The sequence below is a fragment of the Larimichthys crocea genome, chromosome XI (assembly GCF_000972845.2).
Source record: "Larimichthys crocea isolate SSNF chromosome XI, L_crocea_2.0, whole genome shotgun sequence".
Lineage (NCBI taxonomy): Eukaryota > Metazoa > Chordata > Actinopteri > Sciaenidae > Larimichthys > Larimichthys crocea.
Window position 1 is genome coordinate 18,223,123 of NC_040021.1, and position 17,026 is coordinate 18,240,148.

Consider the following 17,026-nt stretch of genomic DNA (forward strand, 5'->3'; position numbering starts at 1 on the left):
ATGAATGGTGAATCCAGCACGAGCTGTCGGAAGGTTGAGCTGGAGAAGCTGAAAGGATTCCCACAGATGAAAAGAGTCTTGTGACTGCTGGTTAGGTGAATTCCTGTACTGTTCCTGCTCTGTGCGTGTGTGTTTGTGTGTGTGACTGACCCAGCACACTCAGGTCAAGGTGGTGGTACGTATCTGAGAGGGAATGTTTGTGCATTATGACTGATTATGCACGTATTACATGTCAACCTGAACCGTGTCTGTGAGAACGTCTGAACTGACTGCAATAGAAGTCAGTTAATGTTCTGTCAGTGCAAAGAACTAAAATCCAGTCATGAATGTAGAATTACATCACGAGCGAGGGGAAGTGGAGCAGAAGGTGAACAGTGGATTAATAACTTCACACCATCCCCGCACACACACACACACAAACATATGGCACATGCTAAGCGCTAGAGGAGCACATAAACACGATCGAGGTAATTAGCTGGAGAGGGCTGGACTCTGCTGGGATAAACACACAATGAAACAGAGGAGCAGACTTAAAAGACACTAAGTCCTCACACCCACTCCTCGTAAAGCCCATTAAAAAGAATATAGAGGCGTTATTAAGTACCATTAGCATTAAGATCTGTAGAATAGGGCAGTGTGTGATTACAACATGAATTCTACATGATAAAGAGTTCAGATGGTAAGGATTAAAGCTACAGACAAAGTGAGGCGACCAGCAACGCTGAACAGAGCTTCAATAATTCATCAGTGAAGGAGGCGACTCAGATGACAGGAGAACCTGACACTGGTAACCAGCCACAACACCACCCACTGTACTGGAAATATGGAATAAAAGATGAAGCAAAGACTATGACATCAAACAAGATAACAAAATGGCTGTAACTAACAATATTTTTACTACTGAAAAAAATGGAGATGTCCCAAACGTCTCCCAAAGTTATTCAGTTTACTGTCATAGAGGACTAAAGACACCAGAATAATAAAATAATCATTTCATATCAATATCATTTGCCAAAATAGTTGGCAGTTGCTTTAATAGTTGACAACTAAACAATTAATCAATTAATCGTTGCAACGCTAGACAGCAGTGAAGATGTGCTGTAGGAGGCACAGGAAAGAAGGGTGTGGTGTTAGTCAGCAGGGTCCACCTGCGCCATTTCCTAGAACACTATCCTCACTTAAACAAGATATCAGCATTTATGTAACAAGACTAAGAATCTACAGCCATGGCAAGTTATTTGAAGTTGTACTGCCGAGATAAATTAGTTCCCCAGAACAGTCTTGTAGTCCATGTTTCTTCAATAGATAGAAATCTACTGAAGTGAGGCGTCAGACCTTCATTCATTTGTTTATTCATCTTCTTAGATTGAACAAGAAAGCAAATTCATGCTTTAGGAGTACTTAGTGCAAGTAGGTCAATCCTAAACTAATATTCTACATAGTGTTCATTGTCAAAATAGACAGTCACAGTAAGAACAGAGCCTAAAAAGTCAAAGATAAACTGAAAGTCCTTATGTGTCTAAACCGCCATATGACAGAGTGCTGGCTAAAATCTGATTGGATGAAAAGTTCAAAGGCCAAAGTCCTCTTCTAAAATCAAAAATGAAATGTAGAATTTAACTTACCAAGTCTGTGTGTGTATCTGTGGTTGTTACTCTCCACCATCTCGTGAAAATTAAAAACCCACCTGTCACATATAAACAAACTTTTACACTAATTAATGATCTTTCAGGATCATTTTTCTTTCCATATTATTTTTTTTTCATAAATGAGAATACCATATTAAACTTAAGGCATATTTTACAAATGTTTCTAATCTAACAAATTTAATATGGCTCCAACACCAGGTATAAAACAACATGGCTGACAATAGAAACTTTACAGGATGATTTCCATGCAGTGTTTTTACGTCTAGATGGGATTATGTTCGTGTTATGTGTTGTAACTGGTTATATTTGTTGGTGCATGTTGGGTCTTTGGGTACATGTGGTTAAACTGTCTACATGACTTGATGTCCTGCAGATTGAACAGGCTCGGTGATGAGTTGAATCTACTTGGTTACATTCTCTGACTGTGCGCTGTGCTGGTAAACTGTCACACCTCTGAATTTTCCTCTTCAGTCCGTTCGTTTTCTCCCCTCTTCTCTCGCCAACAACACTGTGACAGCTTTGTGTCTCTGGCTCTGTCCACGGTGCTAACACCTGTCCACTAACACAGTAGCATCACCTCAGCCCACAGTACACAGAACCTGGATTTAAACGTTGGTATAGCTCTGTGCTGGTTTTTCCTGCTTCATCTGCCCCCTTCTCTTTTTTCTTCCCTCCCTCCTTCCTTCTCTCCTTTCCTGACCTGCTGTCTTTCCCCCTCTGTGTGCATGACGGCTGCTTCCTTTCGGCCTTCTTTCCTTTCCTTCCGTCGCTCCCTCCCTTCTGTCCTGTCTTGTCCTTGGTTTGTCCATCCGCGGTGCGTTCATTTAGCCTTTGAGAGCACCCTGTACACTCCCACGCCTCAGGAGTACAGCAGGACTTCCTCCACCCCCGTGTCTCCATCCACGCCCACCTACCCAGCTCCTGGGACGTCACCCTCCTCCACCACTCCCCCAACCCCGCCTCTAAGGCATTCAGCCTCCAGATTCGCCACCTCACTCGGTTCTGCCTTCCACCCAGTCCTGCCTCACTACGCCACGGTACCGAGGCGACAGCAAGCCTTTCCCCAAGCCCCGCCTCCTGCTCCAGCCCCCGCCCCAGCCCCGACCCCACCACCCAAGTCTGTGGTGTGGTCAGCGTGCAACTTCACTCCCCTGCCGCCCTCACCCCCTGTCATGATAAGCAGCCCCCCGGGGAAGGCTGCCGGTCCTCGGCCGCTCATTCCCATCGCAGCACCTTCCCCTCTCACCCAGAAGCCCCCCTCGCCGGCCCCCAATGGCCCGCCCATGTTCCCCGCACCTTCCCCTGTAACCATCCCGCACAGCCACACACCTATCGGCATCGCCTGTCCCACCCCACCTCCTCCGCCCACCCCGCCCCCTCTCCCTTCCCCTGTAGCTCCCCTTCCGTCTTCCTCCTCCGTCTCGTCTCCCCCCTCCTCATCCCAGGCTCCTGGTGTGCCCTCTCCCTCCACAGCACCCCCTACTGCTGCAGCTGCTGCCGCCGCCACCTCTGCCTCTGCTGAGCACCTCTCCCTCCCTGTGGGCCTGGGCCTGTCAGGGTCGGGGGAGCCGGACACAGCTACAGGCCCAGAGCCCCACCCGCCTCAGTGGGGCTCCACCTGTCAACCCCAGCCCCAGGGTAAGGCCTCCAGTCCAGACTCTTGTCTTTCTTTCGCACTGCCTCTGTCCCCTCTGCTTTTTGACTCACACACTAACGGGGGGCTATTGAACACTGTTGGAACTGTTACCTCGCTACTGAACTGGCATCAGCACAGAGTGAGTCCCGTGGTGCAGCCTGATGGGCTGTTTCTGACATTAAACCAACTGCTATGGTGACTGATGTGGGATCTGCTGGTGTGGTTGTCACTGCTGCAGACCTGTCTAACTTCTCTGTCAGTCTGTTAAACTGCATGTGTGTCCGTGTGCTTGCTGCTTACAGGTCTTGGCTGGCTGACTGTTCATTGGATGTTAAACGTGTCTTCAGCGTGGCATGTGTGATTAATCTGTTATAACGTGGATACAGATCACTGACGCAAGTCTGCACACAACCACAAAGCCGTCAATCCATTTCTCAACAGAAGTTCAGTGTTTTAGTTTTGTCACCTCTGTGTTCATTGGATCATTCTGGTGTTTGATTTTTCCTCATCTGTGTGTTCAGTCAGTGTGCAGTCACTCAAACTTGTGGGTCTCCTCCCATCCCCCTGATCTAGTCCCAGCAGGATGCTCAGTGGTTCATTGATTATCCAGTGACCATTCACAATATCATTTCCGTCTAGTTGTACAATATTGTAATTGATTTCATTGAGTTCCACCTCAGGATTCATTCATAAAAGTTTAAACAGGCCACACATTTTCTGTTAAATTCAAATTTTGAAAGAATAAGGACATCAGACTTGCTGTTGACTTTTCACAGTCCTCCTGATTTATCCATTTATTATGGCACCAAATGCAGAAACACAAACAAACATTCCAGTGTTAGCTTTCTGTCTCAATTTAGGACAATTTCATTAATATTTTATCTTCTAAAAAATGTAAGCTCTATTGTTCCCGGCTCAGTCCTTCACAGTTTTTTTTAATTCAACTTTAAATTTATTTTCATATCAAACGTCAGACTAGCAGCATTTCTCTGCTCCACTGACCTCTGTCCCTTGGTATTTCTCTTGTTAGGCACAGGATCTGTTCTAATGATCTTTGACCTCAGCAAGCGTCAAACTGATTGGCTGGAAGGGACAGGGACTGCCAGTTTAATATTGATCACAGCGCAGCGAGGTCACATTTCATCATAGACTATCAATCGGGGATGAAGGTCAAGCAGCAGCATGATGATTATTACTGTAATCACCAGACATGAAGTAAACGTCAAGAAGTTCATATTTATTCGATGAACTGTCATCGTTAGGCAGAAGGCATTGTCCCTGTGTGATCAATTTTGGTCATTATGTGTCCGTTTGAGTGTGTCATTATGAGTGTGTGTGTTTTTCATTGACACAGTGTTGATTGTTTTGTCTCTGTTTCATTCGTTGGAAAGAATGCCTTCCAGACACAATTTCTGTTTCATTTAACCAACATGTCTGACTTCTCAGTGTCAGTGTCAACTATTTCTTTCTTCTAAACACAAACCCTCTCACTGCTGCTCACTAACCCTGCATGTTGATGAGACGTGGCATGCTGTGTCATAGCTTACACATGACATCCACCATTACTACGCTATGACTTCAGTGTTGAAGGTGCGACCTGACAGAAACTTATTCAGGCTGACATGTTGTTTAACGCTGCTCTGATTCTGAGCTGATAGCAGGTTTTTCTTAGACGCTACAGTAGTGCAGCGATGTATGGCAGAAGAGGGACAGAGAAATCTGAACACACCAGGCTGTGCTGCAGTTAATTCAGAGTGAGCTAATTTCACAGTCATGATTTAATCCTAATCCAGTGTAAAGATTTAGAGTGAGCAGGCAGATCTGGTGTCAGCTTTAAGACCCGTGATGATTTTAGGTTTTCTGTGAAGTGACACTCTGAACTGAATTTTCCATCCCTGTGTCTCCGCCCAACCCCCACCCTCCGTCCTGACAGAAGTGGTGCAGACCCCAGGGTTGACCACCCCGACCCCTCCCCCACCTCCACCCCTGCCACCCGGCTCCACTGTGACCCCCGCGGCCGCCACGCCAGCCGCCACCCCCACCACCCCGGCCGGCCACCCTCCCCCGCCCCCTCCTCCCCCACTCCCCCCTATGCTGACTCCAGGCGGGACCCCCCCTCCTCCACCAGGTCCGCCCCCTCCTCCCGGAGCCCCGCTCCCGCCCCCGGCGCCTCCCCTCCCCGCCGGACTGTTCTCCCCCTCAGAGGAGCGCCCCGTCTCAGGTCTGGCCGCCGCCCTCGCCGGAGCCAAGCTGCGCAAAGTGCCAAGGGTGAGCGCTTGATTGGTTATTTGATAAACAGGAGGCGTGACAGCCCGTCACCAGCTCTTCACACACGAGCACCACACATGTTGTAACAGTAGTATGAACATAACACAGCTCTATTCAATCAATTTGTGTCCTTTGTTTTCAGTGAAACTCTGATACACGCACATTATCTTCATACATGATCACACAGAATCACTGAAACATTCACTCACACACTCAGGCATGATCACACACACACACACACACACACACACACACACACATACATATACACACAGTGTCACCATCTGCCATATCTCATCTCACACTCAGGGGGTTTTACATGTAATATTGACAGCCCCCTGCATGTCTGTTTGTGTGTATAACAAAATACAGAAATCAACTTTCAATATTCATTGATTCTTTCATATTTAAAAATAAAATTCTGACTGTGAAGAACTGGTGAGATAAATTTTTGCTTGACGCTCGTGTCCCTTCAGAGTGACGATGCAGGGGCAGCTCTGGCAGCAGCCTTGTTGGGGGCTGGAGGAGCCGCAGGGGCCAAATCTGAAGCCAGAGGCAATGGCCCCCTGCCTGGAGGAGGAGGGCTCATGGAGGAGATGAGCGCCCTTTTGGCCAGGAGGTAGAGGAACATCACATGTCATTGCTAGCTTCAGTATATGTCAGGCTAGGCACACATGCTGATGAATTCCAGATCTTTATCTTGATTTATTTTGTGGTGACATATTTCCGCCAACACTCATCAGATCTCGCTGGTACTTACTTTTGCAATTCAAATCATTCTTATTGCCATATTCTTTGGGTACGTATATAATTAGAATTTCTAGAATAGCAGGAAAATGGAGATGTCAGAAGGAACATTCATACTGTAAAAGAACAGTTAGGCAAAGCCTGACATGACAGATGTCACATTAGTTGATGATTCATCATAAACCTGTATCTGGGCTTCGTATCTTACAGGAGAAGAATTGCAGAGAAGGGCTCATCACCTGAACCTGACCAGAGATCAGTGAGTATCTGTCTTCTCTACATGTTGTTTGATTCAGGTCCAGAATACCATTACTTACCCGCTCGCTGCTGAATCACACAAAAGCTCCTCTGTGTAACAACACAAACACTTTCCTCATCACGTCCACAGTGTACTCATTCATTACATTCCTGTCAATCACTTTATCTGTGGGATACGGTGATTGACAGGAATGTCTTGTGTGGATGTTGTGTAACACATTCCAGTCTCTAGTCTGAGGACTCACCTGAACCGAAGAGGAAACTAGATTTCTATTTGAATCAGGATTCTATTAGCCTTTATTTGTTTTAACAGCTTTAAACTAACATCAACAAAACTCAATACTTCCTGCACTGATGTGATGTTATAAATATTAACATTCTTCAGCATCCCTCCTTTACTTCATAGGCTTTTATTGAGAAACATCTACGTGAATCTGGTTACTGGTTTAACACAAACAAACACTCCTCCTGTCTTAAAGATATCCGTTATCCCTGATTATCAGGGGTTTCTATAATTGTGACCCTCTGAGTGTGACACACCTTTGACCTTTGAACCTTGTCTGTCTATCCAACAGGAGGAAGGCGAGATCAACACGACCCCTAAAATGTCAGCCTGTAGCACACCAGGTAAGTGTAAAGAGAGACCAGCGCTCAGTCTGAACACTCGGGGATAACAGCGTCAACAGGAGTGAACATGCATCTTCCCAACAAAGACGACGAGGATCCAAGTTAGCATTAATTTTAGTTTTCATGCACCGGCGTCACAGCAAGTCTGCTGTTTTATAGGCCTGGTTACTGGACGTTGACTTGTTTGTTTGTTTTTTTGTGACTGTCATATGAGATAAGTTTGTTTTTCATATTTCTGCTGTTGTTTTTGCTTTTTTTTTTTTTTCTCCAGACATGCCCAGGAAGCCATGGGAAAGAACAAACACCATGAACGGTAGCAAATCTCCAGTCATCGGAAGGTACAGCATCTCCTTCTTCTGTTCAACATGCAGTTTCATTTTCCAGAGGATTTCCTATCACATTATTCATGTTTATTTTCCATCTGAATGCTAGCAGAGATGCTACTATCATCATGTTTAGCAGTAAAAGAGACCAGAGGGGCTTTAGGGGGCCACATTAAAACATTAGCATCAGTCAGCTTTAGCATGATGCACTGCTGGGGCCGTTCAGCACTGGCTAACATCACTAAAGCTTATGTCGCCTTCATGTGCACGTTGGATGTACGTAACGCCACACACCCAACTCAGAGCTCAGGTGCCGGCGCGTACGAACGAAGAGGAACAGGTTTGTATGAAGTTTAGCTGAGCAGTCATTACTTTGTAAATGGTGGTTTCTTCAGCGTTAAGGTTCACTTTGGGTGACATTCAGCCGATCTAGTTGGTTTTTACATTTCCAAAGGACATAAACGCACCATTAGCTCATTGACACATGTGGTCTAAACTAAAGCTCATTTTTGCCTCAGTAATTATATTTTGGCTAACTAGGCTGGACCCAGAGACAGGAAAAACATCCCTGTTTTCATACTTCCGTCCATACATCTTGAAGACATCGTCTGTAGCACTAATTGTAGCACACTCTTCTTCAGGTAACAGATTTTAGTATCTGAAAGTTTCTGAGTAACGATTAGAATATATCCATGATTATAAGAGAACACAAGCACAAAAATGCCACACGTGTGTGATGCCAAATAGTTGCTGTTAATACTTTTCCTTCCAGACCACAGTGCAGTGATTGGTGAGACGATTGCTAAAGTTTCTGTAGGATTCTTTCAAACTGAATCTGAAGGAAGTGTGAAAGAAATCCTTTTGAATAAACCTAAAGCTGAGCAGGGGGTCATGAACATCACTGACCCGAGGCCATGCCATTAGTCTGGGGACATGCACAGGTAGATGCTACGCTGTCATTTGTAAAGTCAGTGTTTCTGCTGCTCACACAGACGAGAGTCTCCGTGGAGAAATGCCATGGCAGCAGATTCCTCCAACAGGTAGAGAGAAAAGGCCCTGCAGAGTTTGAGAAATCCTTTTCTTTGAAACAGTCTCCTCCTTCCTTTCACATTGAGGTTTGCAGTGCTGGACGTGGTGTTGTTGGAAAGGGGTTATGAAACGTTTGGAATGAATCCTGTGTTGTCTTGGTGTTCCCTTTTTTCCGAATGTACCAGCCTGCAGGGTTCAGCTCTGTTCGTCTGTTGTTTGAAATGGGCCATTTGGTACAATGTGTCATGCGGTGTTTCTCCTAAAGCAGTCATTTTCTCTCTGACGGATCTCTGCATGCCACTCTGTCCTCCAAACTCTTCTCTTCTCTTTCCCCCTTTAACGTGAGGAAATCCATACTTGTGCGTCATATAGTGTACACCCACCCTATCACACACACAGACACGCAGACACACAAATGAGTGTCCGCCCAGTGCAGGGCAGACTTGGCACAGTATTATCATTGTAGAGCCAGAGCAGATCCAGCAGGCGCTCACAGATAAGGCCCAGCCGTGTGTGTGTGTGTGTGTGTGTGTGTGTGTGTGTGTGTGTGTGTGTGTGTGCGTGTGCGTGTGCGTGAGCGTGAGCAGTGACCAGATGGGTGTTTTTGATCCAGCATATTAAAAGAGACTTTAATATGTGAGCCCCAGAGAGCTGAGCACGCTGAGAACTCCTAGACCTGCACGTTTTTATACCCATCCATTATTCCTGATGATTTAATCATGAAGTTACAGACATTCATGATAATATGATGCTGCTTCAGACTGAACCAATACATAGATTTTATGAATAATGAGTTTGTATGTTGTAAAAGTACCAGACGTTCTATAAAAAGTCTGCAGCTGTGCCTCTGACTGACTTTCTTTTGTTCTGCTCTACATATATTTACACTGGAAATACCGACCCATACCTACTAAATGACCCGCCTCAGAGCTTATTTCCTGTTCTTTCACTTCTCCTTCCTGTCTCGCTTCCTTGGAGGAGCTCTATGGAGCTCTCTGCCTATACGAGCCCTTTCCATAATTGCCGTCGTCGTCATCGTCGTCCTGGCTTATCGCTTTGCTTCAGACATGTGAGAGGGAAATAAAAAAGCTTCCAGGAAGCTGATCTACATCTCGCAAGTTTCACTGACTGTAAAAAAAAAAGTTGTTTTGTGACACTTCCTGCACCGTTCTCAACATGTTGGAGAGGATGTGTGGAATCATCAAAGTACCTGCTACGCATCAGACCTCCCTCACAGAAATCTCCCCTTGAGGCTTTGTTTTCGTGTGTATTCACATGCATGTGAGTGCTCTCCCCAAATGTGTGTGTGTGCATGCTATGGCCAGGATTTGCTTCCTAACAACACTTTGAGGCAGCGTTCTCTTAACGTGCAACAAACGAATCAGTCCAATGAGGAAAGCTCTTTCTTGGATGTGATGATTGTTCAGGGTGGATTTTAGTATGAAACGTGGCTTTATATCAGACAGTACATGGACACGAACAGAAAAGTCACCAAGCAGAGTTAGCATGAAGTCAGGTGCGCCAAAATATTACTTTGAACAAAGCAACCAGTGCTGTTCTATGAGCATCCTGTTTTCCACCTCTCTCCTTCTCTTTCCTTCACTGTGTTTATTTTCTCTTCTCTGTCTCTCCTCGCAGACCTAAATCCACTCCTACACCTACTGCATCCTTAAGTGCCAACGGTGTGCCAACAGAAAGTGTTGACTATGACAGATTGAAACAGGTAGGTGAACACTCGGACCATCAAAGTTGAAGATGGATTCTCCCTCGTAGATATAAAACTTTCTTTGGTGTTGGCTGAAAACAGTCTGTTAGGACTACAACAAGCCTGCAGTATAACAGGTTTATTCTGCACTTACCTCGTCCATATGATTTAATGGATTTAATCATTTAATATGTCCAGTCTGTCAGTGTGTTAGTCTCACATTTTAATTCCACTGGCTGTACTTTTAGTGTCATTTCTTTCCTAAACCTCTTTATAGGTTTGTTTGTGTGGACTATTACTATCTGGCTTTGTTTTATGATTTGTAATAATTGCACAGGTAATCTGTTTTTAATGACAAAAATGTGTAAACCCCAAACATATATTCATATTCATTATATTCAATATATAATTCAAATACACTATTTTTTCTCCTTTGGGTCAGAAACATCAGGCTCTGACTCATATCATTTCATCCATAAGTTTGTATGAAATATAACCTTTTCTTTGTTTTGTGCTAATATGCTGCACTAAACACTGTATGGGGCTTAAATATCTAAATGATATGAGGTCAGTGTGTAATTTTTTAGTACTAATCTGCACAATAAAAGCTAGCTTGTATCTTGTAGCTTGTAGCTTCCACTCACAGGGATTCCCATGCTGTCTGCTGTAGCTCATTATGCAGAGCAGCTTGGTAGTATAACTGTGTGTGTGTGTGTAGTGACCCATCCTGTTATAAGGCAGCTCCTCCCTCTGGACTCTGTGAATGAGCCTGTTAGATAAGTAGACAGTCTTTTAGAGTCCTGCATATCTGTCACTACAACTGGTCACAGCAGCAGGACTGGGACAAACCCACCACCGCACTCGTCATCGTGGCTCCATCAGCCTGTCAGAGTGATGTGGAGGCAGAAAGAGTGTAGCTCAAACTTAAGGCTCTTAACACACATTTACACGCACACTCTCTCTGTCACTGTGTTTACATCTTGCTGTCATTAAGTAAGAGTCTTTAGGCCTAATCCCACAGGGATCCCATACACAGGGATTAGCTCTTCCATAAAGAAGACACCGGCTCTCCTTCTGCTAGTTGGCAGGTCCTCCACCAGCCAGAGAGGAAACTCTGTCTGTCTGTTAGCATCTCTTCTGTCATGTGACCTGCTGGTTAGTCTCTTCTCTGAGGTCTGATCATGTTTTGTCTTTTTCTGTAGGACATTCTGGATGAGATGAGAAAGGAGCTGTCGAAGCTAAAAGAAGAGCTCATTGATGGTAATTATCAGTCATGAGTGCTCTCTCTTCCTGCAGGACGAGTATCAGAACTTTCACACACACACATCTCTGGTAGTTAATCTGTACAAGAAATACCAAACACAACCATGCAACAGTTCCTCTTTCTGTTCTTCTTCCACCGGGCATTGTTTAGGTAACTTTATATGTAACCCTTGTTGGCTGATGACAGGAAGTGAAATAAGTCTCTTCTCAGAAACACAGTAATTCATTTCTTGGCGCCAAAGGTACTGCGTTATTATGACTCATAACTTAGAGCAACTGTTTGAGCTGCAGCACTTGCAGACAAGCTTCCTGATGGTTTCCAGCAGCTGACTGCAGTCAGCACAGCAGCCCCAGCTGACACTGCTGTAGTAGTACTGGACTGTTATCTCGTGCTGGTCCAAAGTTTTTGGAGCTCCAGTTTTTTTATAAACTGCTACTTGTTTATGATTTGCAGTTCCTACCCTGTAACAAAACAAGTCTTTGTTGTTCTTAGCAATGTCAGGAGTCAAGCCTGTACTTAGAGGAGTGGAATATGAGCAAGGCTGTTTACAAAGTGGGCAAAGACCCAAGGTCCAGCATTTGATTAACTAAACTGAACTCATATGAACTGGTTCCCCAGTCCCCTGTATTATTATCTAGTTTTAATATCTTCAATATTCCAATTCACATTCACATCCCATTCGCAGCCCACATTAAATTCAAATCACTAATGCGTCCCTCTGTACCTTCAAAAACCTCCTGGAGACCTCCAGCTCTTCAGAGAGGACCTCCTCTTCAACACTACCAACACCTGGACATGATAAACCTATCCCCCTCTACAACTGTCACAGTACTTATTGCTGCACTAACATTTCCTTGTCATACTGTACCTTGATTTGATTTGGATGAAAGCCTCAGCTAAATGATGAAATGTTTGTGGTGGTACTGGTGCTCATGTCAACAATAACTTCTTCTCTTTGTGTCTTCAGCAATCAGGGAGGAGCTGGGTAAGTCCAGCACGGCGTAGAGGATCCAAACTCCCTCGTCACAACATCTACATCCACGTGACCCGACAGACAACCACAGTCGATTCAAGACATGACAGTGCAACAGCAGAAAAATCAAATCAACAACACAGTTGAGACGGTGATGATGACAATAATCATATTAATACTGAGAGAGGACGTTCTTTTGGGGGCAGAGCAGCATCAGACAGAACAACAATGGGACAGGGGTGGTGGCTTGTAACTCTGATAGATGTGACTCACAGAATCCGTTCTACAAAGGTCTGGTGTTCCTGCTGCCTCCTCGCCTGAACCCCCCACCCAACCTATCCATCCCCTCCTCCTCCTCCTCCTCCCCCTCCTCCTCCTGCTGAGGGCATCGCATCCTGGAGGACAGTGCACGGTCTGAAAGAGACGCGAGTGTCTTTATGCAAAGATGATTTCTCTCTCTCTCTTTGTCCTATAATAACAAGACAAAAACACACACATTGAACTCTTGGATGATACTGTATTAACCATTGGCTCATAAGCGAACGCTTCAGAATCAGAACTCTTGTGATTAACTATCAAAAGGCACGTTTTTGTTAAGAGAGCTCGGGGACGGGAAGAAGGTGGGGATGGAAAATAAAACCTTTTTTTTCCCATAATGCCATAGGGGTAGCGTGTGTGTGTGTGTGTGAGTGTGTGTGAGTGTGTGTATGGGGGACTGACAGTCTCTGGTGAGGTCCACCACTGCAGGACACTGTAAAGCTTGTCTTCCTCAAATACTATTTTAACCTGAATATGTACAAAAGAGAGAAAACGTTATTTAGAAAATCACACAAAGGTATCTATCAACCATGTCTGTTTCAGTGTAGATCTACGGCCATATCAAGTAGCTCAATAATCCAACCTTTCACACAGGATGCTCTCTCGTCTGTCTCCTCGTCTGTGGAATCATAAAGTGTTGTTCCCCCTCCTGAAGCGAGCGCCGCGTGGAGACGTTTCACCGTCATTTCTTTGTTCATGCTGTTTGAGTGGCAGGTGGACGAGACACGGAGGGCAGCCGCCCAGTCAGACGGCGGCCGTCGTAGCTCTCTACCAAACTTTATCTGTCAACAGAAAGTGCTGATTCGCTAATCCCCGTCATGTTTGTTGACCATAGCCAGACATGTAGATAGAAGTGACTTCCTTTGATTTAAACTCTCTCTCTCTTTCTCTCTCGGTCTCTGTCATGTTCGTCGTTTTCTTTACGCGGTGAGGGTTACAAGTCTGCCACGAAATTGCATTAACTGTCACAAGTTTTATTACAAGCAATAAGTGTAGCATCTATTTTAAAAGGCCCTACCTGCCCCAGTCCCACCGCCACCAAACATTTATCAGTGTCTGTCTTTCCTTTTTTTTTTTTTTTTGGCCCTCCTGAGCTCCCGTTGGACAATGTTACTGTGTGACAAACCGCAGCCTCTTGTTATTGAACCTAAAGGCTGACATGAGAGAATATCAGAGCAACACTGTAAGACATGATTTCGTGGAATAACCATTTCTAAATCACAGTACTCTCCTTTTTTTATTTTTTTTCTATAAAATCCAAGGATACTGTATCTTTAGCCACATTGGAGCTGAACTGATTTTTTTTTTTTGTTTTTTTTAGCCTTTATTTTTATTTTACTGCATTTATAAAGTTTTCAAATGTGCACAGGACAACCCAAATGTGTAAGAGATGGTGTCCGCCCGAGGATATGAACGTGCCATTTACTATTTCACCAGTGCTTAGTGATGACGTGTTTGTTTCATCATTCTTTCTTTGCCTTTTCCTCCTGCCGCTGTCAAATCCTTACGAGAAACTGTATTTTCCCTGAGATGTTGCATACAGTAGATAAGGGAACTGTCACTTTATTCTAAAAAAAAACACTTTAATTTCTGCGTTTCCTTCAGTTCAGAGCTGAGTTCGCTAAAAGCTCAAAGTACAATCAACCTGAGAAGGATGTGTCTGGAACTGAGAGACCGATGTCCAAATACTGTAGCTGTGGCTCCGTGATCACATATCAAGATTACAGATATGTTACAATTCTGTTCTCTTGTTGTTAAAATACACATCCTGAGGAGTGACGGTGACAACAGACTGTAACAGCCACCCACAGTGAGGTCTACGGGACAAGCTTGGCTCTTGGAAACAGCTCATAGGATTTGAAAATGATGCATTGCAATTTAGCATCTGCAGAGTGAACTCATGGCATCTACATCAAATTGAGGGCTCATAAGGCAATACAGTGTGAATACTGTCAACACACTTCACTCTTCACATCATAGTTGTGGCTTCCTTGTAACTTAAATGGGCACTCCATAGATTTAATATTGCACTTCCATAAAGTTTAGACTTGCAGTGAGAAAATAATGGTCAAAACAGAGGCAACAAAGGCTGAAAATATCCTGACTACAATTCCCAAAATGCAGCTTGAATAGCATGTTTTTATTGAAGCGCTCCCTGCCTGATAAATAAAACCATTGTTTAGACTCAACTCTTTGAGTTTGTAATGCTAGATTTCTGGGCGTTTCTAAGCCTAGGTTGAGTCAACCCTGGTGACATCACTATGACATCACCAGTTTTTATTTTTTATCAGACCTGTAGACGTCAGTTTTCACAGGCCGAGTTGCATGCCTCATGATCAAACTGATTCTTGTGTGCAGAATTCGGTGGAGTGTCCCTTTAAATCCAGATTAGAAGCAGCTGAGGAGTTCTCATCACGCCTCGCTTGTGCCCGGAGATCCCCGTGGAAGGTTCGTTCATCTGTAGCTGTTGGATCTCACACAACACAACTGTGTTCAAGGGCTTGGATGTTAGAGCTTCACTACACAAGATGACCAGTTTCTCTCAGTTGCTTTGGAACGGGTCAAATGTGTTCAAATCGCTGAGATGAGAAAATAAAGTTCTGCATTAGACAGATGCCACAGTCCTTTGGTTTGTAGTGTGGTGTTGGCATCTTTTTCAGATTTCATGTCTGTTTTATCTCTCTCTGTTTGATAAATCACCTTCTCATCCACTTTTTTTAAATGGAAACACCCAGCCATGAGGCTCCCTGTACTGAGTGTTTACACAGCATCGATTGCACTTTAAGACAAAAAACCCGCAGAGCAATCCAACATACGCTGACAACAGTTGCTTAGAGCCTCTGTCGCCAACAGTGTGGCTATCTCACCAAAGGATTCAACTCGGCAGTCTCCTGCTAAACATAATCACTCTCAACAAAGTCGCCTTTCTTATTTTTGTATCATTTTGTCAAGAGATCTCAAAGAAAATAAAGATGTCCATCTTTGTATTCAGTCCTCTGGACGTGATGGCAGGTGAAACGCTTTGATCAAGAACAGTTAATCTCTTTGTGAAGCTATGTGGTTTGTGCCTTGTTCCGAAGTTGCATTTAATATGTCAAAGATATAAAGATGACTAGTAATAATATCTAGGGACTGTCATTCTGATTACATGCAGTTTGTTATTTTGCCTGTCTTTATTTTTTTCCATCATGTTGATTTGAAGGGAGAGTTTAATGACCTTGGTACTGTTCCCCACCAAGAAAACATCTTTGCACCAAGATCTTCTTTATTTGCTTATTTTTACGTACGTGATTCATTTCCATACAGTTGTGAGGTTGCTTTTTCTTCCAGCTCAGAAGTACAATCAAACCTTTGAGACATGAGGACTGTAAAAGGGGTTCAAAGATGATCTTCACTCAGAGATGATTTTTTTTTCTGTTTTGGAAGTCCAGATGAGTCTGGCTGCAGTGTTCTGTGTTCCCTCATGCCATTTAAATGTCACAGAGACTGTTTGTGTTCAGCAGCTTAGCAGCTTTCTCTACACGCTTGGAAATCTGTTTCGTCCTCTGCAGTGAGGTCCGCTCCACGTTTAATGTCACATTGCTGATGGAAACATTGATTTTTCTTTTATTGTCCAGTTTTCTGCTGAGGGAACCGAAAGAATTGTGAATTTGCAGGAATAATTTGCAGAGATGAATTTGGCTGAAGCAAGTTTCATGGATGGGTTTCCAGACTTATTCTTTTATCATCTGCATTGTACCATACTGTTCTCATGTTAATTAGTCTTTTCTTACATGCTAACATATTGTTTTGTTTGAGCAAATTAAATAAAAATTGCAATACAAGACTAGAAGTTGTTTCTTTTTAAAGCGCTTTATTCATTTTAGCCTCACACATTTAATAAACTTCAAACATCATCACATTTTAGCCAATGTTCTATATGTAACTATGATTTACTAACTGAAAAGGGGGTTTTAAAAGGACAGTTCCCAGGATTATGAAGTTGAGTTGTATGAGATTCTTATCCATAGTCAGCGTCTGAGAGCAAAGTAAAGCTGTGAAAAGATTTTAAATATAATGCCAATTAGGTTGGCTAAAATGTTTTGTTGTTGTTCCTTGTACAGCAGGACATTGCTTAGTGTCCATGCTGCTCCTCCTGAGCGTGTTTCCAAACTGACTGCATCTGACTGCTCTCTACTGTAGGTAATACACTGATTATGGATAAGTACTTCATACAACCACACTCTAAA

At 43.9% G+C, this 17,026-nt stretch overlaps 1 protein-coding gene across 8 annotated transcripts in view; it reads left to right on the forward strand.

Annotated features, from left to right (window-relative positions):
* The window catches only part of enah (ENAH actin regulator), a 118,825-nt gene extending 102,199 nt beyond the window's left edge, over positions 1–16,626 (forward strand). For 4 of the 8 annotated variants that reach the window (XM_027284177.1, XM_027284176.1, XM_027284174.1 and 1 more), the window contains 10 exons: positions 2,478–3,287; positions 5,219–5,553; positions 6,030–6,172; positions 6,511–6,559; positions 7,134–7,185; positions 7,457–7,523; positions 8,501–8,548; positions 10,176–10,260; positions 11,445–11,502; positions 12,474–16,626. In XM_027284177.1, the coding sequence (XP_027139978.1) occupies positions 2,478–3,287; positions 5,219–5,553; positions 6,030–6,172; positions 6,511–6,559; positions 7,134–7,185; positions 7,457–7,523; positions 8,501–8,548; positions 10,176–10,260; positions 11,445–11,502; positions 12,474–12,511 (1,685 nt within the window). In that variant the 3' untranslated portion in view covers positions 12,512–16,626. The remainder of the gene's footprint in view (positions 1–2,477; positions 3,288–5,218; positions 5,554–6,029; positions 6,173–6,510; positions 6,560–7,133; positions 7,186–7,456; positions 7,524–8,500; positions 8,549–10,175; positions 10,261–11,444; positions 11,503–12,473) is intronic. The other 4 variants (XM_027284175.1, XM_027284179.1, XM_019253317.2 and 1 more) reach the window with 4 other exon arrangements.
* The last annotated feature ends 400 nt before the right edge of the window (positions 16,627–17,026 follow it).